The sequence below is a fragment of the Rhinolophus hipposideros genome (assembly GCF_964194185.1).
Source record: "Rhinolophus hipposideros genome assembly, chromosome: 20".
Taxonomy (NCBI): domain Eukaryota; kingdom Metazoa; phylum Chordata; class Mammalia; order Chiroptera; family Rhinolophidae; genus Rhinolophus; species Rhinolophus hipposideros.
Genome location: NC_138066.1, coordinates 36868170 through 36894336, shown reverse-complemented (window position 1 = coordinate 36894336; position 26167 = coordinate 36868170). Strand labels below are relative to the sequence as shown.

The window sequence follows — 26167 nt, the reverse complement described above, 5'->3', positions numbered from 1 at the left end:
CTCCTGTAAAGTTAGTTGCCTTTGTAACTTCTAGGTATCTTCCGAGGAGATACTTTGATACAAGGCTAATTTGAATCTAGGTGACTAGAAAAAACTATTGACAGAAATGGGGGAGACAGGTGTAAATAAAGCAAGAAGGGTAACTTAGAGCCCATATGAGTCTTTAAGGGTATTGGTACGTGTGAGGGATCGGTATGAAGGGGTTCCAAGTTGGCTTCAAATACTGAAGTGAGATGTGCCTTGTCACCGGCACGTGAGGATGGTGCAACCCTGGATAAGGTCTTCAAGAAGATATTAGTGGCTCCTCGAAGTTTCGAAAGAGCTCTTCCTGTCCCCAGGTAGCGCCACCTTGGAAACCATCGGGCTCGGGCTGCACCACCTCGGACTCCTGAGTTCCGGGTAATGTTGGCGCCAAATGACAGACGTGTGAAGAAGGCAGCTCAGGTGGCCCAACCTGCAGGGCGGGCGGCGCAGTGCGCACGCGCAGGTGGAGGCGCGGGGCGGGGCCGCGGCGCGGGGGCGGGGCCGCGGCGCGCAGGCGTCCTAGCGGCGGGTCCCTGCGGCTCGGGATGGAGGGTGAGTGAGTAAACAAGCCCGGGCCGGGCTTTGGGGCCGGGCCTCGGCACCTCGCCACCCGGGACCTGAGAGAGGGAGAGGCAAAGGGGTCAGGGAATTGGGAGGAAGCGGAGGGGCACACTGCCTGCCTGGCCGGGGTTAGCGGGGCGCCCACACCCGCTTCCGAGGACTTGGGGCAAGGGGGCGACCAGCGGAGAGAGCCCCTGGCGAGAACGCTTCTGAGGCCGGGAGGGCGGTGTGTCCAGGAGGAGGAGCGGCGGGGGCGGGCCCGGGGACGGGGAATCCCGTTGGAGGGCGGGGTGGGCCGGGTGGGCGGGAGCCCTGGCTTCTGGAGGTCGCGGGTGGGCGGTGGCACCAGCGGGGGCCCTTAGCGAGGTGGACTCCCGGGGCCCTCGGGCTGTGCTCCCTGAGGGCCACACACGGGTGCTCGGCTTGCGGTGACTTTGGGGGGTGTGGAGGAAAGGGTGTCGGTAAAAACAGCGTCGGGACGAGGGTGACGTGAGTGCGGTCCTGAGGTGCGAAGTGTAGGGGACGCTCGCTCGGGACCGAGCCCTGAGGGTGTGCGCCCTGGGCGCCCCCGAGCCTCCCCGGCCTCAGTCCGGAGTTAAGAGGCGGCTGCTCTGCAAATTTGGTCCCGCGCCAACCCCTGCCCACCCCGGAATTCTCCCGGGGATCAAAGGGAAAGCGCCGTGAAGCAAAAGCAAGGTGTTGTATCTGGGACACGCGTGTTACCGTGGGAAATGTGGGACAGAATCATTTAGGTAGAAAGTGACTACTGAGAAAGTGTTTCGGGGGCGGGGAGGAGGAAGGGATTTGGAGGGAGGTTAGTGCCGCGCGGGTGGCATCTTGAGAGCCGGTTTTTATGGGTGAAAGGTAAGATTGTAAACGGAGTAGTCCAGGGCCAGAGGGGTGAGGATGAGGAAAGGAGCCCAGGTGACGGAACAGACTGCCTGCGTAGGAGGGCGGCGCTCATAGTGTGGTCCGCGCCTGGGGTTCGCTGCCCTGACGTCTTTGAAGAGAAAAATCCCCCACCCGGGGCCTTGAAGTGTAGGAAACTGGCGTTGAATGAAGTTTCCAGCCTGGAAAGGTGCTGTCAGAGGTTGGTGTGAGAGCTTGGCCCCGTGAAGCCTTGGAATCCCCAGGGCTGGGTTGATGTGGCATTGGTAAGAGATTGCTTGCTTCCATAGAAGAAAGTGTGTGTTAGAAGATACGTACTTTTTTAAAATCACATGTATAATAAAGGAAAGGACCATATATAAAAATGCAGTGATAGTATTATCGTCAAGGTTTATGGTAAGTGTGTGCGTATCACAGTGTGAATTAACTCTCCCGGGCAGGGATGTTTGTTTTATTCACTGATGTACCCTAAGCACCTAAAATAGTGCTAGGCACACAGTAGGTGCCCAGTACAGATCTGTCGAATACATAAATAGTAAGCAGATCTCTGGGGCTGGATCCTAATTCTGTTAGGAACTGGCAGAGTACTTGTAGTCCAGTCATGGAACTTGATGCCAAGGTACAAGTTTTGTTTTTTTTTTTAAGATTTTTTTATTGGGGAAGGGGAACAGGACTTTACTGGGGAACAGTGTGTACTTCCAGGACTTTTTTCCAAGTCAAGTTGTTGTCCTTTCAGTCTTAGTTGTGGAGGGCGCTGCTCAGCTCCAGGTCCAGTTGCCAGTTGCAGGGGGCACAGCCCACCATCCCTTGCAGGACTTGAGGAGTTGAACCGGCAACCTTGTGGTTGAGAGCCCACCGGCCCATGTGGGAATCGAACCAGCAGCCTTGGGAGTTAGGAGCATGGAGCTCTAACTGCTTGAACCACCGGTCCCCCCTCCCACCCTACAAATTTAAAACTCCCTGAGGTTGAAATGACCTCTTCATTAGGGTATTACTTTAATTCTCTTTGAAACAGCACTAGAATAAGGAGCCTGGGATTAAAAAATGAAAATTTACTCCCAAAACGACTTTTGTGAGAAGGGGAAAGGTGAGAAACTGTAATCAGACTTGTTTCTTTTATCTTACTTGCCATTGAATTAGCACGCCTTTAAAAAACTATTTAAAATACTAATTTTGTCTGTTTAGTTTTTGATATCTGAAATCTGGCTTTTGTAGTCTTGTGGGTAACAGTTACTGCCCTTGATTTGTGCCTTATTTGAAACATGTAACAATTCATTTAGTTAAATAGTATAACTTTTTCCTCTCTTGGCCTAACTTTTAAAAGTTTCTGCTTTGTTAACTAGTGACTTCCCCAAAAAGGTTTGAGGCAGCAACACTAAAAACACATTACATTTCTACATAGGGTAAAGTAAAGAAAAAAACGAAAAGGCATGTGGAGAATTATTCCGATTAGATTAGGATTGCAGAGGAGGGTATATGGGGAAAAACTGCTTTTAGGGAATACCTCCATTCCAGAAAGTCCTCAGCTTTTTTTTCGTTTGTTTCATTTTTAATTTGTTCAAACTGTGTGTTGGGCTCTTCCTACCTCTTTGGTCCATCAACCTGTCGGTGGGATTTCAGGGCTCCAAACTTTAAAATTAGGAATTTCTTAATGGGTAGTTGGAGTTTGTGGTGTGTTGTGTTCGCTGACACACTTGCCCTAATACTTTGATTCAAAATGGAATAACTAAAAAGTCCTGATTTTGTTGAATGGTAATGAGCAGTCACTAAACATTAAGCTTTATGCTAGCTTAGTACAGAACCTAGGTAGGGCTCTAGCCTGTTAGGAGATTGCTTTATCTCTTCTAAATCAGCATTGTATATCCTAAGGGCCAGCATATTCCTTTGTGTCTCATAAAAACTAATCCTGCTTTGATTTTTATCACCCTTGTCTCCAGTGCACGTGACTTGATTCTCTTAATAAAGCAACACTGGACAATATTAATGCTATAACTTTATTTTATATAAGAAGTCAGGGTCACAGCTTCCTGTTAGTAAAGTTTTTTTCCTATGTGTATAGTGCCCAGAAGCGCAAACTAGTAACAAATATAAATACCTTGGAGAAGTGGAAGGATACAAATTAAAGATGTGCTTGATAGATACTGATTGATCTGTCATTGTGTGCACTCCACTACAGAGTTGATTTTAATGGGGATATTGAAATTGGCGATCACCAGAATGACTCAATTGTGTGTGACTAGAGTTCTTTGCAGAGGTAGGTTCACCCCTACTGTTTATGTTTCAACTCCACCATGAACTGAAAAGGAAAGAATGGCATGGAAAAGTTAAAAGTCTACAGTGCCATCGCCTCCAAAGCCTTACTTAGCCTGCTGGTCAATAAAATTATTTGTTATAAAAGAGAAAGTAGTCAAGACATTGAACTTGCCCCTAAGACAAACTATTTCTGCAAAGGGGCAACTTTATGTGAATAAAGGAACTTCATAGTTTGGAACTTTTATATTCTGCTCTCAATCTCTGTAAGTTTAAGAATATTGTTTCTTAAATGTTTTATCTCAAAACATTTCCATAATGTTTTCCCATTTCCAGCTAGCGACAGACTACATTCTAGTTTTAGCCTTGGAAGCAAATTGAGATCCAATTTTCTAGGGAAAGATTTCCAAGTTTTTATAGCTTTCTTTTCCTATAGAGATTTAACATGTAAATAAGATAGTTCTTATTTCCAATTATCATTCTTTTTTAAAAATAAACTTTTTTTTTTAGAACTGTTTTAGATTTACAAAAAAAAACCTGTAGAGATAGTACAGGGAGTTCCAGTTAAACTCCACATCCAATTTCCCCTATTAGTAACATATTAGTATACATATAACAGTTTTTACAGTTAATGAACCAATTTTGATCATTCTATTATTCATTCTGAAGTCATTCAAGAGTTTTTTTTTAAAAAGGTAAAATTGCCTACAGATTTTTAATAGTAAGTCTCTAGAAAATACTGGATTGATTTATCATCAAGAAAGACTTTTTTTTTCTTTAATCAGTTTTATTGAGGTAAAAATTTATATACAGTAAGTTAATCATTTTACATATATAGTTCAGTGAGTTTTCACATAAGTACATAGTCAAAATAACCATTACCATAACCAGTGTATAGAACATTTTCATCATCACAGAATAGTTCTTTAAGCTTCTTTCCTTTTAATCCTTTTCCCCAACTCCAGCCCCTGACAACCACTGATCTGCTTTCTAGAAAAATGTCATGTAAATGTAATCATATAGTATGTAATTTTTGTCTCTAGTTTCTTTCACTTAGCATAATGCTTTTGAGACGTGTTGTGCATGTTTAGGAACTGTTCATTCCTTTTTATTGCTGAGTATATTCCGTTGTATGTATATACTGTACTTTGTATCCATTCACCAATCCTTAGATATTTGTCTTGTTTGCACTTTTTGGCTATTATGAATAAAGATGATATGAACATTTGTGTGCATGTCTTTGTGGGGACGTACATTTTCATTTCTCTTGAATAATTAAAAATTGTGTGCCAGGTTATAAGGTAAGAATATATTTATTGAAAAAAACCCCCAAAACTGGCAAACTGTTTTCCAAAGTGGCTATACCATTTTGCATTCCCATCAGCAGTGTATGAGGATTGCTCTACATACTCACCAGCAATTGGTATTATCAATTTTTTTTATTTTAGCTATTATGATAGGTGTGTAATAGTACATCACTGTGGTTTTAATTTGCATTTCCCTAATGACTAATAACATTGAGCATCTTTTGTGTGCTTGTTTGCCGTTCCTGTATCTTTTTTGGTGAAAGCTGTTCAAATTTTTTGCCATTGTTTATTGCATTGAGTTGTAGGAGTTATTTATATAAAGACTTATTTTTTTAATTTCTTGACCAAAGCAGCATATGTTTTGGAGTTTATTTTCACTGTGTAGGTGAACATAATGAAAAGCTCTTAAGTAGTAGCTTAATGCTTAATTGGAATATAAATGCTGTTTTGCATGTCTAAGTCAGTGATCTAGTAGATCTAGTAGAAATATAAAGTATTTTTTATGTGCCATTCCCTTTGCCCAAGACAAATGAACCCACTTCTTTAAATCTGTCCTGTTATAGTTAATGCTGAGTGTTCTGTTTGTTTGCTTTTTTTTTTTAAAACCTTTGAAGTGATAGTTGTTGGTTAGTGTCCAGATGCTATCAGAACCCGTCTTATGACTGTGTTTCAGGTGTTTATTTTAATCATACCTATCTGTTCCAAATAGTACATCTCATCTTTCTCATACACCCAGTGGGGACTGACCAACTGCCAAATAAACTTTCAGAGATGTTGAAGACCCATTAGAAAGCTAAGCAAAATAAATATTGACTCATGGTCATATGAGATTCAAATATCACTTTTATTGTAAAAGAAGGAAGTGTGGCTTATTTTATATTATGATTGGTTAAAACTCAATGGCATTTTTGTGTAGCTGTGTATACTCCTCTGGCCAAATAAAGTACTTGAGTAAAATTAGCAATAGTGCCATTAGTTACTGGACTATTGTGTGTTTACTGTCATCTCTTTTGACAGACTGTAGGAGATCACATTTCAGTTATAACTCCTTTCTGTAATAAAAATATTGGTATTTTTCTGTGGCTATCTCCCCTAAGAAAGCCACACAGACACACACACACACACACACACACACATACACACACACCCAAGCAGCTATGGATTGTGTCCTTTTCCAAATGGAGGGAGCAACCTGCCCTACGCTTATTACTTCAAAAAGAGAAATGACTTCCAAAAAGAATGGAAGGGGGATTGCAATTAAAACCCATTTTCTTAGGAGGTTACGATGTCTCAATGGATTATAATCTGTAACATTTAGGTCATTTGCATCTCAATAAGGGTAACCTAAGTTTTCTGAGAAAGGCAGTTTTGTCCTACATTTGAACCATTTTTTCATTTTCTGGAGCAGAATATTATTAAGCTTGTTCAGGGCAGAAATTATACGAACAGTTACTTAATATTACATGTGAGTGTGGTGTATGTTCTTAAATAGTTTTATCATTTTTTAAAAAAAAAGTCCCTCTTTTGGCCCCATTCCATAGAGGAATGAGAAGTATTTAAAAGACATAGAAGGAAGTGAGATGGTGCCGTTTGTAGGAAAGAAATTCAGGTTGTCTTAATTTTTTTATAACCCAGCACCTTAGTACTCTGGGATTCAAATTCTTAGATTATGTTGATGTTTCATTCCCTTCTTCCAGAGAGATAATATTTAATTCACAGGGAATTTTGTTTTTAAGAGCTTGAATCACTTGATTGAGTTTACAGTAAACACAGTGAGTCTTTGTCTGCTTCTTTGCTATTCCTTCCTTCATTTATCGTCTAAATTTCACATAGCATTACTCTGATCCATTTGGTTTATCAAGTGAAATAAAGTCCACGTGCATGAGAGCATAATCATGATCTGATTGTGGCATGTGTGTGACAGTGGGTTAAACTTTGTTGTTTTGCCCCTGTGCTATCAATTCTTATAGGAGAAAACAAAACAAAACAGGTAATTTAAAAATACTTATTTAGAAGAAATATATTAAACTCCAAAAAAAAACTTTTTCCCCCAAAATATTTAAAAAAATCAAAGCCTGAAATTTTAATTTCTGTTTCAAATTTTGGCTCTTCATAGCTGCTTGTAATGTTTTCAGAACTTTCAAATGTTAAGTGAAATAAATAGAACTAGTTCTCTAGGAAACCTAAGTAGTGAGTATAGAGTAAAAACATAATCATGTAGATTTTATTGAATTTTTATACTTAATGTTGTTCTTTCTCTAAAATATTGATAGGCCTGTGGGCTGAGCCTAGAAATTGGTTCAGAAAAGCAGGTTAGTCAACTTGGTAATTGTGAGAATATATTTGTACACATGACTGGAAGGATAGAATTTAAGAAAATAAATGACCTTTCCCAAATGGGATGAAGTATTACTGAAACCTGTTTTACATGCAGAAATAATGGTGGCAGAGACCTCAGTCTTCGTAGTTATGGGGGAGTGTCCTACTAAGGGTATCAGTATCTAAATATGCTTCACTGACTTAAAACCACTGTCTATTCTCTTTTGAAAAGCTGAATATTTGTTTTGCCTGTATGTCTTACCATTCCTCTAAAGAACAGAAGGCACATTATAAAACCCAACACTTCCCCTTGTATTCTATGAGGTAGGTAGAGTGTATTATAATTAGTACTTCTTTAAAACTTTGAACCTAATTCAAACACACACACACACACACACACACACACACACACACACGTTTTTGCAGTGTTATATATTTCCCTATGTCTCTCTGTTAACCTGGAGATGAAATTATGCTGTTGTCATATCTGACCTTTATTGCTAGGCATGTGGTAAATTTAGATAATTTGACAGGTACAGTTTTGCAGTATGGATCTTTCCATGAAGCTCTTTGATATTAACTTAATTCTTGCTGAATATTTCTTTTAATCAGGATAGTGAGTAGGCTTCCAAATTTCCAAGTAATCCAAGTTTCTAAATATCTGCAAGAGAACTTCTTGAGTGCTAAATTAAAAACGAAGTACCAGAGGAAGCAGAGGCTAAGCTTTTTGGTAATCTGACCAGAAATTGCTGATGTAAAATCTTTTCATTGAACTTTATGTTGAACTCATAGATTTGGGTTCTTTAAGCATATGTTTTCATGAATAAATAAATGTAATGGGAATGAAAGCATTACTGACCATGTTTGTTTGAGTTTGAGGAATGCTTCATTTTCAGGCAGTAAAATGCTCTTTCTCATCCCTGTCTTTCTTAGATTATAGCAAAATGGATATACCAAATCCTCCCACTTCCAAATGTATCACTTATTGGAAAAGAAAAGTTAAATCTGAATACATGCGACTTCGACAACTTAAACGGCTTCAGGCAAATATGGGTGCAAAGGTAAAAAATAATTCCCAAGTGAAAGGTTTTATATTTTAATATATTGATCCAATGTGAAAGGTTTGGATCTTTTCTTTTAAAACTCTTCTCTTGAAATCCTGACAACTTTTTTCTTGGCTTTGCTAGGCTCTGTATGTAGCAAATTTTGCAAAGGTTCAAGAAAAAACTCAGATCCTCAATGAAGAATGGAAGAAGCTTCGTGTTCAACCTGTCCAGTTGATGAAGCCTGTGAGTGGGCATCCTTTTCTCAAAAAGGTACTTCTGGGTGTCTAAGCTCGGCCTTCCTCTCTTCCTTGGATTTGGATTTGTGATTAGAAAGTGAGTAAGGATAATGGATACAGCTATTACAGTCAACATTGAATAACCAGGATGGTAAATCTGTAGCTGAAAAAACTTTTTCACCTATTGTTCTCCTCAGTTAACGCTCATAATCATGAGGAGTGTTTCATAGAAAAATGAGACATTGACTGTCTACTTTCCTGGGCCCTGCGTCCAGGCTTCAAAGCAACCTTTTTTGTGTGCCTTTGGCACCTCAGGTACTTTAATATTGAGAAAAAGAATGCCCTGGATAATGGACAGGTATATATTGATCAAAGGGACATCCCTTATTGTAAATTTACAAATCATTCTAGTTTCTTAAAGAGATAATATTTTTAAAATATAAAAAGCTGGTAGTGTATTGAGAGGAATTTTGTTTCCCAAAGCAGAATATGACTATAATTCTTTTGCTTCCCTTTACTGACCCCATCACCTGTGCAGCTAAGCTGATATCCACCCTCTTAAAGTTTAGGTCTTCAAGAAAACTTCCTCATCTTCCCCCTCTTTTCTTAGGACTTTCAGAGGCCCTTTGCTGTTGTGTACAGCCCAAGGAGTCCAACAGTTTTAGATGGAAACAAATGCCAAATGTAGGATTTGAAATAAACATCCTTGAGTGTAGGAGACACTATGCAGGACTTGGGAGGGGACACAAAGGTGAATAAGAGATAGTTGCTGCTTTCCACAGGTTTACAGTGCAGTGGTTCCTTTTAGGAATTGACCATTACAAAATCCTCAGCTTATTAATTTGCGAGAATTAGAAGGCTACTGGGATCATGTTGGAAGGAAACTACAATTCTCTCTTGGGTTGTGTGTTTGCCTTTCCCTCTCCATGTTGTTGCTTATATTTCAGTGTACCATAGAGAGCATTTTCCCAGGATTTGCAAGCCAGCATATGTTAATGAGGTCTCTGAACACAGTTGCATTGGTTCCCATCATGTATTCCTGGTCCCCTCTCCAACAGAACTTTATGGTATGTATTGAAAGCACTGTGATTGTTTAAACTAGATGATTTTCTTATGTTGATATGCTGGCGCTCCTCTAAGGGTAAATATTGTTTAAGTATACTTAAAGCTTGGACATGCAGGGCAGAATGCTTTTGTAATTTATTTACTCGAAAAAGTATATTACGAGTTGTTGTAACTTGTTAGATTTTGTGTTCTCTGAAGTATACTTCTGGGTCAACGCTTGTTCTTTTTTGAATGGATGAGACTGGGCAAGACTCCGGTTTCCCTTACTACCTTGGCCCAATTATGTAACATGTGCAGTTAAATGCAGTTTAAATCAGACGCTTGAGGCTTAAGCATCTTGACAGCTCCCTGCTGATGGCGCAATCCTTTCTGAATCCCCTAAAGACAAGATGCTATGAAAGAAACTGAGATAAAGGAGGCATACAGTGATCCACAAGTCTTTCATCTGGGCCTTTATGCTGACTCCTACTAGGATTATTTGTGGTCCTGATAATCAGTCCTGTCTAAATACTGCTGGTGCTTATCATCTGCCTGGTGATAGATAGCATTTCTGCTGACTGGAATAGGATATAGGTTTACAGAAGGGAATCCTCTCTTGGAATAAAACTTTAGAGTCATTTTACTGTGATACTTGAGGATTTAAGAATGACTGTATTCTCTGTTGAACCCCCTCCTAAAAAATCTGTTGATATTGCTTATTGCCAGAAAATATTCATAGTTCACACTGTGATTGACTTTAGGTTCCCATGGTATATGATTGACATGAGTTGTAATCATAACTTTTTATTATGATTATGGGAGATTAGTCTTACTGTGTATAATACAATATCTAAAACTTTTATGGTTGCCCAGTTTCTATTCTAAATATTCTAATTTTATTTGAGTGTATTCTTGGAAGCCTTCCTTTTTATTTATCTGTTTCTCTACTTATGAAAAGAATTAGAATTGAAGACTTTTTAGATTGTTTTTAGGAGATATTAATACCTATTTCACAATGATGTTTAGTGGATAAAATGAGATAATAAGTGTAATCATTGTGAAAAATAAATGTGATATCAAATTTTAGGTGTTGGTGGAATACGTATCATTTTCAGTATCATGACAAACATTTGGTAGTTAATACCAAGTAGTTAAACTGACTTCCCCCCCCCCCAAAAAAAAAGTAGTATTACTCCCCACTTCTACTTGAGGTTTTATTGGCAAAACAAAATGGCCAGTCTTTAAAATGCAGGAAACCCTGTGACAAAAGTCATTTGTGGGAAATTCAAGCAGCAAAAAAGGCTCAGCAAAAGATTTCATTAAACAGAAAAGAGGAGATGCATAGTGAATTCACAGAATGAATCATATCTGGTTTGATTTCAGGTAGAAGATGAGACAGTTTTGTGTAATATTCCCTACATGGGAGATGAGGTGAAAGAAGAAGATGAGACTTTCATTGAGGAGCTGATCAATAACTACGATGGGAAAGTCCACGGTGAAGAAGGTAGGGGTGCTGAGCTCTTTGGGAAAAGACTTTGTTAGAATGGTGCCTCTTCTTTGGTCCATCACTATCTTCCTTTTATCTTCTGCCTCGTGGAATACTCACTGAAGAACATTTCAATGTCATCACTTGGCTGGAAATAATTTTATGTTAAAAATATTCCAGTTACATTTTAAAAGGAGTTGGGACATGAAAGGATCATATAGTAATCAGTGGCTGGAAAGAAAGGACGGATAAGTTTGATCTTAGAAGTTTTCCATAAATCCGTCCAAGGCCATTTGTTCCTCACTGTCCTTACTCTGAGAACGGCAAAGAGCATGACCTCTCTGTCCTACTTAGATCCAGATATGCCCTGGATCTCTCAGAAGTTGGTTATAATATCGTGACTTTCCTAAAAGCAAGGCATTTGGATTTGGTTGTAGTTCTGGAAAAAGCTGTTCATGTGTAAGAAGTGGGAAGATGGAAAGAAACTCCCCACTGATTTGCAAACCAGTGGCCGGCCTCACCTGCTTTTTGGACAGTTGAGGGTCCTGATGTCAATATGTATTTATCCACAGCGCCCCCTAGTGTTCAAAGACTTTCTCCTAAATTGTAGTATATGTAAGTATGATTTTAGAAAAAAATGCCTTTTGGTTCAGAGGAGTCACTACTGATCCATCAGCAGCGAAACCAAGTACATTTTCATTTTATCATTCTTTTTCTATCCAATTTGTATTGTTTTCACATTGTTGTGAGATTTTGGACCATAAATACAGATTGACTTGTGACTGAGGAAGTGAAGTACCCCATTAAAAATAAAGCCTATAACTGGATTTCCCATTCTAGCCAGCTGAACTGTTACAGTTGTAAGAGCCAATCAAATGATTGTAACTCCCTGGTTGTCCATATGAAAGTATGTACATGTTATCTATCTGGGCCTGGGAGTGAATATAACAAAACGTTCCTAGGAGCACTAACGGAGTATGAAACAACTACTGCTCATCCTTCTAATCCTGACATTGCAGAGATGATCCCTGGATCTGTCCTGATTAGTGATGCTGTTTTCCTGGAGTTGGTAGATGCCCTGAATCAATACTCAGATGAAGAGGAAGAAGGGCACAATGACACCGCTGATGGAAAGCAAGATGATAGCAAGGAAGATCTGCCAGTAACAAGAAAGAGAAAACGACATGCTATTGAAGGTAAGTAGCACCACTTCCTTATTCCACTTAGAAAGTAACAGGGAAAGGGAAGAAAGAAAAAATAAAAGTTTATTGCTTATTAAAGGCTGTTGGTGCCTGTCATTGGTCCACCTAAAAGGAAAAAAATCTTAAGCTATTGACTAATAGCTTAAGATTGTGACCTAGTTGAAGAAAAAGGTACAAGAACTTAGAGAAGAATCATTGTTCACATCTGATTATAAAAATGGTGTGTTTGGAAAACATGGAAAGTTATGAAGAAGAAAATAAAATTACCTTATAATCCTGCTACGTAGGAATAACCAGCATTAATATTTCCTTTTAGACCTAAAAAATGTATACTCGTGTATATATATATATACATATATATATATATATAACTAATACAATGTTATATGTCAATTACATCTCAATTTTTAAAAACTGTATATATAAATTAACCTATTTGTATATGTTATGCGAAATTGGTATCATGCCATGTGTATGTTTACACACATATATAATTGTATATCCCTTTTTGTTTAATCTTATATCATGAGTACTTTTCCATGTTGTTAATGTTTAATTACTTAATGTTTAATTGTACTCTGTTATTTAATTGCACTATATGTTCAGGGACATAGTGTCTCTCTCATTATAACTAAGTTATAGTATCAGTCTTTTTCTTCACCACCAACATTATGATAGGATTCTTCTGTATTCATGTCTTTCCATGAAAACTCTGGTTTTCACCTCCTTGGAATGTGGGTTTGTTGTTCATATGTAGATGACTCTGATTTCCTTATTTACTGGTAGCCTGTTAGATAAGTCCAGATAGCCTTGACCTTCTTTCTGTAGTCCCAAACAGTCAATGGTTAAGTTAACAAAGCAGCTCTTAGCAAAGTGCTGTGACAAAAGGAAAATGATCTAACAGCTTTGCTTGCAAATTTTGATTATAGATAGCACGCAGAAACTTTTTGTCTTTTCAAATTCAGGCAACAAAAAGAATTCCAAGAAACAGTTTCCAAATGACATGATCTTCAGCGCAATTGCCTCGATGTTCCCTGAGAATGGTGTCCCAGATGACATGAAGGAGAGGTAGGGAAAGTTGCGCCCCTCAGGCCATATAGAGTGCTCAGGCAAAATTTTTATTCAAGCCTATGTTTGGTTAATAAAAAGTCTTGTTTATGGTAAGTGCATTGTGATTTGCTCTCACTTCTGAGTACTGCTTACTTGCTTACCTCTAAATGCCCATTTCCATATTAAGTGTCATCGTTGGCTGACTTTTGAGTAAGTCTGTGCAGAGAAGTTTTAAAATTCTGCCTTTTTTCTGGAGAGTTACTCCAGCACCATGCTTTTCAAATCTTTCCCTTCCCTTACTTTCAGACACATGCCCAGCCTAACATAATTACAGTGTTATATATCATTCCGTCATCAACAAGACCCATAAAAGCATTTATCTTCTCTTGGCAGACTGTACGTGGATGACTGTCAGTACTCAATCTGTATTTTCTCAATGGAGACATTTCCTTGGAAGGAACTCTGTCTCTCTTTTCTTAAACAGGTATCGAGAACTAACAGAGATGTCAGACCCCAATGCACTTCCCCCTCAGTGCACACCTAACATCGATGGCCCCAATGCCAAGTCTGTGCAGCGGGAGCAGTCTCTGCACTCCTTCCACACACTTTTTTGCCGGCGCTGCTTTAAATACGACTGCTTCCTTCACCGTGAGTGGGGCTACTCCGAAACGCTCTCCTGTTTTCCATTCCCAGCCACCAATTCCTTCTCTTTATTTTAGTTTATCAGGTAGAATTCCGGGCTTCTGATCAGGTAATGGTTTTACAAAGGGCCAGTTCTATTTTCACTTGTTCACTTAATAGTGCAGCCTGCTTTGCGTGGTCAGGACAGAATAACCAGCAACATAATTGTTCCTGACTACCTCCTAGCTTTGAAAGGATTGTATTGATATAAGAAATGATTAAATTTTGTGCACCTTGATGGTAGCTGTCTATATCTAAATTCTACACTAGCTCCCTAATTCAGTTTTGTTCCTCTCTATCCTGTTAAGTGGATAAACCATTGGAAACAGGACAGTGTTGTGTTTTCCAGCTTTTCATGCTACCCCTAATGTATATAAACGCAAGAACAAAGAAATCAAGATTGAACCAGAACCATGTGGCACAGACTGCTTCCTTTTGCTGGTACGTTCTCAAGCTGTTCTGCCATTGTTAACTTTGTTGAAAATTGAGCAGGAAATGGTCTTTGGGCTTTCTGCCCCTGGAACTATAAACCAAGTGAGACAATGCATAGCATTCTCGGGGTCATAAAGTGCAAATAAAACATGACTTCTGCTCTTAAAGAGCTCCCAGACAGTGGGCAGTAGGACTGTGAAGTTAGTCTAAAGATGTGAGGTTTGAAGAGCATTGAAGGCTTTTCTGCTCTAAAGATCATTTACTCAGATTCCAGAGTCTTAAACTGTGTTGTTTGAATTGGAGCTCTCTCTCTCTCTGTAACTTACAGAAACGTATATGCACCGGTTTTCTTTTATTGCTTTTTATAAATCAGTACATATTCAGATATAATGCTGGAGTATTCCCCCTCCAACGTTTTATTAAGAAAACTTTCAGTCATGCAAAAAAATTGAAAGATTCCTTATTCCTTGATTTAATAACGTTTTTTCCGTATTTGCTTTATTCCTATGTTTATGTGGATGTATCTTTTGCTATGCTACTAGAAAATAAGTTGCAGGCTTATTTTCTGCATAATTGATGCTTGTTTGTTATTTCAGCATGCATCTCCTAAAAATAACCACATTATTTCAGCTAAAAAAATTAACAAGAATTTCATAATATCTGTCCATTCCATATTCAAATATTTTCAGAGGTACCAAGAATAGCTAGTTTTTTTCCAAATCAAGATCATACAGTCATGCATCATATTTTGTTATTATGTCTTTTCAGTCTCTTTTCATCTCAAATAATCACTTCACTTTTTTTTTCTTTTCCTTTTGAAAAGTTCAGGCTGGTTGTCTTGTAGGATGATCCCATATTCTGGATCTGTTATTTTCTCCTGGTGTCATTTAACTTGTTACTCTATCTCCTGTATCCCATAAGCTAGAATTATATCTGGAGGCTTCATTATATTTATGTTACACATTTTGAGTAAGAATACGTTATAAGTGATGCTGTGTGTGTCACATTGTAGCATAGGCATATAATATCAGATTCAATTAATTTCAAAACTTTTGGAATTTCCTGTAGGGCCTACAGTATATTGTTCTGAATATCCTTAGTAATGATAAACCTTTATCCTTTACACGTAGATTTAGTTTTCAGAAACATCTAAAAGTCTTTGGGAACCGAGTCTGGTAAGAAGATAGATGATCAAGCTGAATGATATTTATTTGGTCTTTTAATAAAAGCATAGTTATAAAGTAATGAAACAGTATTCTGCCAAGTTTAATATACTGATTTGGAGGGAAGTTTTAAAATTAAGTGGTAATATTGTACGAATTGAGGGATTACACATTTTATTATGGAAACAGAGGCAGAGCAGTAGCATGTAAAGAGCAGTGTGGCCTGGGGACAAGGAGGCCTGATTCTTGTACCCACTCTGGACCAGCTAGCTATATCCTCACAAGCGGGTCTCTTCTCCTCTCTCAACCTCATCTCCTCATCTACAGGAGAATGTGTTCTCAAATTCCAAACAGCTAACATGCCAAGGAGTTTTAGGTACAACTCACTGGAAAGTTGAAGATGCATAGATTATATCTTTTTTAAGATTGCTGTATGGGATACTTCTTTTGTGAAGAGGTATAAGTTTGTAAGTTTTAAAATGTTTGTTAAATGGCTATTGTATGGTCACACTTACATGGAATAGAGCAAAAAAATTAAAAAGACAGTAACACTGCACGAAGTACAGATGTTAAAGAAGGTTTGCGATGGTGGGATCAATATGGTGACTCTGGGCCTGTTCCTGTTTTCTGCCTGTAACGTGTGTCCGTGGCAGGAAGGAGCCAAGGAATACGCCATGCTCCACAACCCTCGCTCCAAGTGCTCTGGTCGTCGCCGGCGAAGGCACCACATGGTCAGTGCTTCCTGCTCCAACACTTCAGCCTCTGCCGTGGCTGAAACTAAAGAAGGCGACAGTGACAGGGACACAGGCAATGACTGGGCCTCCAGTTCTTCAGGTACAGTGAGCAGAAAATGCTCTTTTTTTTCCACACGAAGACTCTGGTAGACCCAGGACCACTGCTAGCCCTTAACAGTACTACGTTTTATAAAATTAGTCATTCTTTCCACAGGTTTACCTATAAACAGTGGATGTAAGAAATATTTTTGTTCCTAACTCTGCCGCCTTTTAAAGCAGAATGAAGTACTTCTGAGTTTGTGGCCAACTACTGATGAGATCTGCATTCCACCTTCTGTGTCTCTTATTTCTTCCTCTCTTAGAGGCTAACTCTCGCTGTCAGACCCCCACAAAACAGAAGGCTAGTCCGGCCCCACCTCAGCTCTGTGTAGTGGAAGCACCCTCGGAGCCTGTGGAATGGACTGGGGCTGAAGAATCTCTTTTCCGAGTCTTTCATGGCACCTACTTCAACAACTTCTGTTCAATAGCGAGGCTTCTGGGAACTAAGACGTGCAAGCAGGTACTGTCTGAAAGTAGCAGGAACAAGCAATCCTTTCATGCACTGCTCTGTCAGTTGCCTGGTGGAGAGAAGCTGTCTCAGGCTTAGTCTCTCATGAGCCTGTGCTGCTAGGTCAGGAAGTGGGTTCCCCAAACACGGGGCTTCCTGCAAAGGCCAGGCTTACCAATGCTTGGGGACCTGCTCTCCTTCTTCCTGAATTCTTATTTCTGTCTCTAGCCACTATCTAACTTTTCTGGATGTTTCTATACCCTTTTAGCTTCTTTTTTGGGGGTTTCTGCCTTCTAAATGCATATTCATTTCCTAGAAGGGACTCCTGGGTCTTTCTGGGGACCTTCCTAGCGTACTCCTGCTCCTGCCTTGAGTCGCAGCCACTGCTCCGTCCATCAGTGTCTTTATTGCTTTATTCTTCTAACGTTCTATCACTAGATTTTCTAATTATCACCCTTAGTAGCTAGGACTGGACCTCGCCCTTCTTACTCATACCATCACTAGAATCACAGTTTGATAGTCGCCACTAGTGCTCTGGAGGCAGGAAAAGCCTGCAGTGAGAAGACTCAGGATGGACAGCTGGCCATCCCCTTTCCCACCTGAAGAACAGGTACGGAGAGGCAGGTATCAGGGCCAATCTGTCCAGTGAAAAAGGAACACCAGAGGTTGAGCCCTGCTCACTTGGCTCCCTAACTTCTGGAGGAGTCTCTGTTGCCTCTTCTTCATGTTCCTGTTGTTAGAACAAGCAGTGAACCAGAAATTTAAGTGCCCTTTGCTTTCATTGTGGAGTTCAGACCTATATCCCTGAGGCACAGGTTCTTAATGTAAAGATCTATCAAATTGGGTGCAAAACAATCTTTGTGTGCATAAGCAAAATTCTGAGTTTTGTGCCTATAACCAAAATGGGAAAGAAAGAGCCAAAAACGAATGCTTTAAGGGAAAAAGCACCATGAAAGGGACCTGGTCTTCCTGAAATGCTGTCCTGCTGAAGTAGTTAAAGCTCTGACAGCTGTCTACCAGCAGAGGGAGCCAGTGCTTAGCCCGGTGGTACTATTTATGTCAGGTCTTAAACACTGTTACACAAGGTACCCAAAGTTGCCCTTCTTAAGGAGAGACAGCTAACTAAGTGTTGGTAAGAATCAGCCTGTAAAGGGCTTGGCAGGCAGAGCAGTAGATGAAAGCTACTGACCAGGAAAGCTGTAACTGTGCTCAGTATTTCTCCTTTCTCGAATCAGGACAAATACATAAGAATTAACTCAGAGTCAGCGTCAGTGTCTCTCCCTGACTGAAGAGATGCTCGGTCAGCTGCCTTCGAACTCTCCAGAACCCTCCCAAGCCCAGCACCTCGCTGGGTCACTTATATGACCTCCTAGCTCAAGAAGGAGTGACAGGTCTTCTCGGATTTCTCTTCCAGGTTTTTCAGTTTGCAGTCAAAGAATCACTTATCCTGAAGCTGCCAACAGATGAGCTCATGAACCCCTCACAGAAGAAGAAAAGAAAGCACAGGCAAGGGTCAACAAAACATTTTCTGTGGCCAGGCTGTTCCCTGTGCTCTGACCTCCCCGTGGACTTTCCATCTGTCTCCCTCTTTAGCTACTGCCCGTCCATTTGGCATTGCACAACGGAGGGCCAGCCTTCCCAGTGCTCCCTGCGGGTCTGTGCCTTGGATCAGCCAGCCCTTCCCCTGTCCCTAGATGCTGTGCATCACGAGATAGCTATCTGGTTTTCTATTTAAACTCCTGGCCGGTGGAACGTGGAGCTGGCCTTATGGCTCCACCCTGAGGCCATTTTCCTCCTTGGGTGATTAGTTACTTCTGTATACCCACTTCTCAACCCTGACCAGAGTTATTTTGTTTTGTTAGTTTTTGGCACTTGTGTTGTTTTTCTGAGTTGCATAACAACATTGTTTTCTAGCTAGCTTTTGCTTAGGGTTGGAAGTTTTTTAAGAATAATTTGACACTCTGCCTGAGTTGGTTCCCTAATGACTATCACCTACTGAAGGAAGGAACTAACACCGGTTCTAGATATAGAAGGAAGTCCCTGTTCCTTTCAGTTCCCTTTCAGTTTCTTCACTCAGAGCATATTCCTGAAAAGCCTGCTTACCTCCCCGTATTGAAACTCCCCCATATCTCCACCTCCCCAAAGGCTGGGGAGAGGCGAGAGGGAGAAACAGTAGATACAGAGGGTTGGGTTTTGTTTCGTGTCTGGTTTTTGTTTTATGTATGTTTGTTAAGGGGGCTATTGTTTATGTTTAAATCTTGAGGAATAGGCCAGCTGAGTTTGGGATGAGCTCTAGCTTCTGTGTCCCAGAGTGAAGGCTTCCTGTGAGGGGATTTGGGGAGGATGCTCCCCAATTACCAAATGGCAGTCCCTTGGAGCAGGTTACATTGTCCTGGACCCAAATCTGCAGAGTCCCACAGGGCTGTGACCCAAACCCATCCTGGCTGTCTTTTCAGGTTGTGGGCTGCACACTGTAGGAAAATTCAGCTGAAGAAAGGTGAGTTCCACCAGGGTGTTCTTCGGCAGTTTAGCTTGAGGTCTCACCCCTGTGGCCATCCCCTGCCCCACCTGCAGCTTTACTTGTTGACCCTGTACCTCTTCCGCAGGTTGCAGATATCTCTGCAGCAGCTGAGAACAGCTCAGCTTCTCACTGCAGCTGCGAAGACCTCTTAGGAGGTAGAGTTCTGGGCCTCGTGGTCTCTGGCTTTCATAGTGTGCCATTTGCCAGGTTCTCAACGTCACTTAATGTTTGGAATAGCTGCATTGTAGTCCCAGACCATTTCCACACTCTCCTCACAAAGCAAATCACCCCACTGTAGCTTAGGAACAACCATCATCTAGGATTGCCTCTCACTTCAGGTTCTAAATGGGTGTCCAAGGTTATAGTTAGAACAAGTCTCCTTTGAACCAAGGCCATTGGACACTTGGGAGGGAGGGCAGCGAGGGAGGGTGGGCACAGCAGTGTCCCGGCCTATTCTTTCTTCTCCTAGATAACTCTTCCACACAAGTGTACAACTACCAACCCTGCGACCACCCAGACCGCCCCTGTGACAGCACCTGCCCCTGCATCATGACTCAGAATTTCTGTGAGAAGTTCTGCCAGTGCAACCCAGACTGTAAGAGTTCTGTTTTCCCCTGTAGGCTACTGAAACAGTTGGCCTCATTGCAAACCAGGTTTCCCTCCCCTTCTGCACCTTTTGCTGCTTATGGGCATTCTGATATTCTCTTTGCTGTGTTTTAAGCATTCTACAGAGGAAATAAGAGACTTAAGAGCTGGAAAAGTCATTTTTTAAAAACCCTTTGGTGTATGATTCTGAAAGTAACAGTTAGACAGAAGTCAGATGCTTTTCCAACTTTACCTTCCAGGGCAGAATTAAGAAATATGGGTATCTTTTTACTTATAGTACAGTCATAGCGTTCCTTTCTAGGGTGTTGCTTTACAACTTATACAGGTTACAATTCTGTGTGTGTCTATTTTAGTTAAACATCTGGAGTTTTAACATCAGGTCAGTCTGGATGTTAGCAGAAGGTGGGATAGAGGCTAAAAGTGCTTCTCTTTCACTTCTTATCCTACCATGCCTTTCCTCTCTCAAGGCAGTGATGGCAGCCCCCAAAGCTGGCAGAACTCGGTGCCCAGGCAGTTGTGCTACAAGTACCTCCTAACCCGTAGCAGATAGCAGTCTTAACCACAACAGAGGGGTGCTTGTGCTGGGGAGGGCGGTGGGTAGAGGAGGGTAGCATAGACGGATGCATTCTTTTCTCAGAATGATTGTTGTTTTGATGTTGAGTATTTACCACTGAAAAGCACTGATTTCATTTTCTTTAGGGTACTGTCTACTTCCCTTCCAAATTCCACCAACAAAGGGAAAGGAGAGTTGTTGGGGAATATCTAGGACATACACCTTCATAGTCAAACCTGCTTTCTGGACTCTCAGGCATGAATGTTGGGAGACACCCATTTTCATTAGAAAAAAATTTGAGTGTTGGTTGATTATTGGGAAGGGAACGGCTCCCCTATTTTGCCAAATATTCTTGAACACATAACATTTACTTCCCTGCTGTCCCTTGAGTCAAACCTGAGCCCCAACCTTAGCCTGCTTTCTTCTTAATCTTACCTGTCACCCCTCCCAGGTCAGAATCGTTTCCCTGGCTGTCGCTGTAAGACCCAGTGCAATACCAAGCAGTGTCCTTGCTATCTGGCAGTGCGAGAGTGCGACCCCGACCTGTGTCTCACCTGTGGGGCCTCTGAACACTGGGACTGCAAAGTGGTTTCCTGTAAAAACTGCAGCATCCAGCGTGGCCTCAAGAAGGTGAGGGCTTTTCTCAGGATTCTGGGCCGGATAATGGAATGGGAAAGACTAAATAGCCCTGAGTAGCCTCTTCCTACGGGTTCCTTACAAGGTTTGTGCATGAAAGTGCTTGTAAATTCTGAAAGACACGTTTACTGAATTAATCAAGTTTTCTCTCCCAGTGAGGGATCAGAAAAGTGACCCCCTGAACTGGCCAGACTGAAAGGAGCAGAGAGGATGGACATGTCATTGATGTTGTCTATTTTTACTTGACACATAGCAGTGGTTTCTCACAGACTCAGCTCCAGATCCCCAGGTCTAGAGGAAGAGGTGTCATGTTTCCTTCCACCACCTCCCTTTTCTGTTTTCCCTCCTACCAGAACAGAGTGGCTTAGACCTTTTTCTGTTTTCAGATCCTCTTACCAGTTGCTAGTTCTTTCCACCCTGTTCCCCCACCGTCCACGTGCACCTTGGGCACACACAGCCCTCATTCACACACCCTGTGGTCTGAGGTTTGACTCCCTTTTCCCAGCACCTGCTGCTGGCCCCCTCAGATGTGGCCGGATGGGGCACCTTCATTAAGGAGTCTGTGCAGAAGAACGAGTTCATTTCTGAGTACTGTGGTGAGGTGAGTGCTGCTGGTTTGGCCCACGTTCTTATCTGGGGAGATACTGATGAGAAACCCTGATTTTCTGTGGTCCAGACTTCTGTGACTTAATCTCTAAATAACTCAGCTGAGTTCTCACGTAACCTCTCAGGGGATCCCACAGAACTGTTTGTAATCCTGAAACAAACCACTCTTCTTCGGCTCTTTGGCAGCTTAGGCCACACAAGCAGGGCAGGTGGGGGACTCTCTTCAACCTTAAAACTGGCCAGCCTGGGTGGGGGTTGGAACGAAATAATCTGAGCTCTATCTCTTACGATTTTTACCATGATACTCACTAAGCACCTATGTGTGACTGCCCCATCCCCATCCTTCTAAGGGCAGGTACCATGCCCTGAGCAGGCAGCCTGATCTCCCTATTGGTTCCTTGTCTGTCTCTGCAGCTCATCTCTCAGGATGAGGCTGATCGACGAGGCAAGGTCTATGACAAGTATATGTCCAGCTTCCTCTTCAACCTGAACAACGGTATGGAGCCTCTCTCATCCCAAGGTGGTCTTGGCAGGTCTTCCTACCAGATTTCCCTTGCCGTGGTCCAAGTTCAGATCAGCTCTGAATCCTCCAACAGATGCAGAGAACAAGGTGGTGAGATTGAATTCAGAGACACCATGAGCCACAGTTACTTGCTTTGGGAAAACATCCATTTCCAGGTTGTGTTTGTAATTTGAACACTTAGACCTCAGAAATCTCCCTGCCCAGTAGATGGAAAGAGGAGATCCATGATTCCAACAAAAAGGGGGAGACCTAAAAGGAGTGCTCCCACGTGAGTCGGCATTCTTATGCAGCCTGCTTTCCCAGCTCCTGTTAGTACACTGGGCTTCAAAATTCCCACTGGATTGTCGTGCTTCTGTTACCATTTGATTGATTTTAAATTCAGGCTCAAGAAGCTGTGGAGTTGCCTGCTGAGCTCATGGTCTTTCTTGGTTTACAGATTTTGTAGTGGATGCTACCCGGAAAGGAAACAAAATTCGATTTGCCAACCATTCCGTGAACCCCAACTGTTATGCCAAAGGTGAGTTCCCAGTGATCTGGGAATGGGGGTAGAGGATGGATACTTCATTTACTGTGATCTCCATTCATTATTCAGCTTTTTTATAGTTGAGTTATTTTTTTTGTCCAAAGATAATCATGATTAATGTCTGGTATCGTTTGAGCCCCCTCCTCTCCCACTTTTATAATCTGCCTTTTTCACTGAATACATTATAAACATTTTTCCCACAAGCATGAGTCTTTTAAAGATAATTCTTTCCCCATGTCACTAACCAGAAAAGCAGATCTAAAAGCATAGAGGCAACTACCTTCGTTGACTACTTTCTAATTCTACTTCTTTTCTGTCTTCACTGGCATTGTTGAGACAATCAGCCCAGCATCACTGCTGGTTGTTGCCTTAGGGTTGACTAGGAACCTAGCCCTGGGTTTATCCTATTTGCAGTGGTCATGGTGAACGGGGATCATCGGATTGGGATTTTTGCCAAGAGGGCAATTCAGGCTGGCGAAGAGCTCTTCTTTGATTACAGGTGAGGCAGCCAGGAATGGTCCTGGGGAGGTGGCCCTAGAGGTGGAAAGGGTGGCTGTTGGAATTGATTTGGGGGCTTAAGGTGGGTGCTAGGGATGAAGGAGAGGGTGTCACAGTGGTCAGGGCATTTTCTTTGTTCTGATCTCTGGCGCCTTGCCTCTGAATGGGGCACATGGTAAACCGCCGCTAGGAAGTGAGAGAGGAAGTGAAACGGGAGGAGACCCCATCTTTTTAATCACAAAAGCCTGTATCGTAACCTGGTTCCTCCTCCTGCTCTGGGACAGGTACAGCCAAGCTGATGCCCTCAAGTACGTGGGGATCGAGAGGGAGACTGATGTCCTTTAGCCCTCCTGGGCCCCACACCAGCGCTTATGGTAGCGGCACTGTCTTTGCTTTCATGCACACACCACTGCTGCTCGAGTTTCCTGCACTCTGTGTCTCCCACACCAAGAAACCCCCACCCACTCCCTCTGTAGTGAGGCCTCAGCTGTGTCCAGGGGGGACAAAACTGTCTCAGTAAGAGGGGAGACAGTAGCAGCTAGGGCTTGGGCTCCCAGGAGAGAGCATTACAGAAGTCAGAGACTGCATCTCAGGCCTCAGAGGAAGAGAGCACAGGCTGGAGGTGGGTGACATATGCTTGATTTCTTGTCACCCAGACTGTGGGCCTCCGGAATCAGCTTGGGCAGTTCCTAACGAGCATTAGCCTGTAATTCTAATTTCCAAATCCAGGGTCCTTAAGTAATTGCGTTGCGAGTGTATCTCTCTGTGGTCCTAAGACCTGGAGAGGACAGGCTAAGTGAAATCTAGTACCTGGAGCTTATGAGTGATCTGGGTTAAAGGTGAGCCTGGTGGGCAGCACAGACTGAATTCACATGGGAGAGAGATTACCTTATAACCTCTTCCCTTCGGGCAGGGTTCAAACTGAAAGAGTGGGTCCTAAGTATAGATACTCAATGGTGGGAGAAAGTAAGCTAAGTGCCATCCTTCCAGACAGAGAGCAAGTACCAGACAACAGTAGTTAAACACTAAGCTTGGAGCCTAGCAGGTTTTGAGAAACCTCTGTATATTCTGGAGATGGAGACATTTTCAAATGCCCGGGAGCAAGCGCCAATGCCCTGTTAACTCCTTCCAAAGTTCTAGCTTAGCAACTGCACGCAGGCATTATGCTGCTACAAGAAGCATATGGGGGTGGGGAGGGGGGTGCAGGGCTGGGTGTGAGTGCTCTGGTTCCCTGGATCTGTGCTTGTTTTCAGGCCTTTCATTCCCCTTAGCGGCCAGGCCCACAGGGCCACTGTTACTTATCTCTTCCGGGTAGATGGACGCAGGCCTGGACTAGAGAGGGAGAAGGTTGTTGGTGTGATAAACTTTCCTGTCTGTAGCACCTGCTGTTGGAAAGGGTGAGTTGACAGGATATTGTTTGGAAGTGGGTGAGGGGCTCCCAAATTGCACGTATTTAGGATGGCATCATGTGTGCACTGCAGACTGGCAGAGGGTGTTTGAAGTGTTGAGAAGACTACCTGTGCCAATCCATGGTGCCATTCTCTCTGGGATTCACGCAGAGCAAAGCACTTTATTTCTTTTAGAAGGTCTGTAGATTGAGGTGGAGTTTGAGCTAAGATCTCTGGGGTCCTTGCCCAAATGCCATTCCTGAGGGAGGGGGGAGTAGACGGGTATTAAGATTCTCCTCCAGTTCTGTCTCATCTCCTGGTAGAGGCCGGAGGAGCTGCCTTGACACAGAAGAATTGAATGAGAATGGGGCCAAAGAGTTTCCCTGTGTCTATGGCTAGTGTGCTGAACTGGCAGGGAATAAGGAGCATTGTGCTGGGTAAAAAGGACGTGGGCAGGTACAGACTAGCCTAGGGAGTATCAGGGAGCAGGCTTCTCCCTTCTCTCTGGGGAATCAGAGCCTCTTTCCCAGCCTATGCTGACGACTTCCGTCCTCCAGCCCCACTGGCTGTCCCATGAAACAAGGAGTGGGGTTCCCTCTGGCCAAGCAGCTGCCCAGGGATTTTTGTGGGACATGCACACACATACATGCACGCACACACACACTCACACACATACATACTCTCATTTACCACACTTGTGGGCACATGCACTCAGCACAGAGCACATGCCCAGCCAGCGCCTGACAGAAGCCTCTTCCCACCTGACTGGGCCAGCCCCCACCATGATTCTGAAATCTACATCTACTGTGGTTTGTATTCATTGTGTATTGGGCATACCCTCTAGCTGGACTGTGGGCTCTGAATTACCCATAAATTATAGGGGAAAAACTAGAGACAGATGAAGAAGGAGGAGTTAGGTCTGTCTGAAATGCCTGGGGCTGGCCATGAGGCAACGGTGGAAGAAAATTACATCCAGCCTTTGAGAGGCTAGACTGATGCCACCCTTCCCTCAGTGTGCAGAATCACTGTGGTTGATCCCTCCTTCCCCAGTTGCAGACCACTAGTACTCCTGTTCCTCCAGCATTCCCATCCTTTTTCCCTGCTGTCCCCCACCTTTAATGACGGGTCGCAATCCCTCCCACCAGACGTGTCATGATAAATGGAGCAGGTGGTGGGGACTGGGGGGGTGGGGGAGGCTGGTATATGTGCAGCTTTATTGCCAGTGAATTTCACGCACTTTAAAGTCCTGTGGCTTGTGACCTCTTATCTGAATAAAGTGGCAGAATCCATTTTGGCAAGTTTTGTACCATGTACTTTGGAGCTGGAAGGACCCAGGGATGGTG

At 42.5% G+C, this 26167-nt stretch overlaps 1 protein-coding gene across 7 annotated transcripts; it reads left to right on the top strand.

The window, feature by feature from the left end:
* Nucleotides 1-522: 522 nt before the first annotated feature.
* Nucleotides 523-26120, top strand: EZH1 (enhancer of zeste 1 polycomb repressive complex 2 subunit). 7 transcript variants are annotated; one of them, XM_081028391.1, is made up of 21 exons: nucleotides 1167-1281; nucleotides 2210-2560; nucleotides 8283-8410; nucleotides 8537-8665; nucleotides 9579-9698; nucleotides 11059-11179; nucleotides 12181-12357; nucleotides 13329-13431; nucleotides 13898-14061; nucleotides 14444-14535; nucleotides 16343-16523; nucleotides 16786-16982; nucleotides 18385-18476; nucleotides 19427-19467; nucleotides 19961-20086; nucleotides 21102-21280; nucleotides 21792-21887; nucleotides 22307-22388; nucleotides 22852-22932; nucleotides 23353-23437; nucleotides 23721-26120. In XM_081028391.1, the coding sequence occupies exons 2-21, from the start codon at nucleotides 2518-2520 to the stop codon at nucleotides 23779-23781; spliced, it is 2298 nt and encodes a 765-aa protein (XP_080884517.1). In that variant the 5' UTR covers nucleotides 1167-1281; nucleotides 2210-2517; the 3' UTR covers nucleotides 23782-26120. The 7 variants fall into 7 exon arrangements, with proteins under 7 accessions (XP_080884522.1, XP_080884520.1, XP_080884518.1 ...); XM_081028396.1 differs by lacking the exons at nucleotides 1167-1281; nucleotides 2210-2560 and adding an exon at nucleotides 523-576 and having other exon boundaries at nucleotides 8537-8638; XM_081028394.1 differs by lacking the exons at nucleotides 1167-1281; nucleotides 2210-2560 and adding an exon at nucleotides 528-576.
* Nucleotides 26121-26167: the final 47 nt, after the last annotated feature.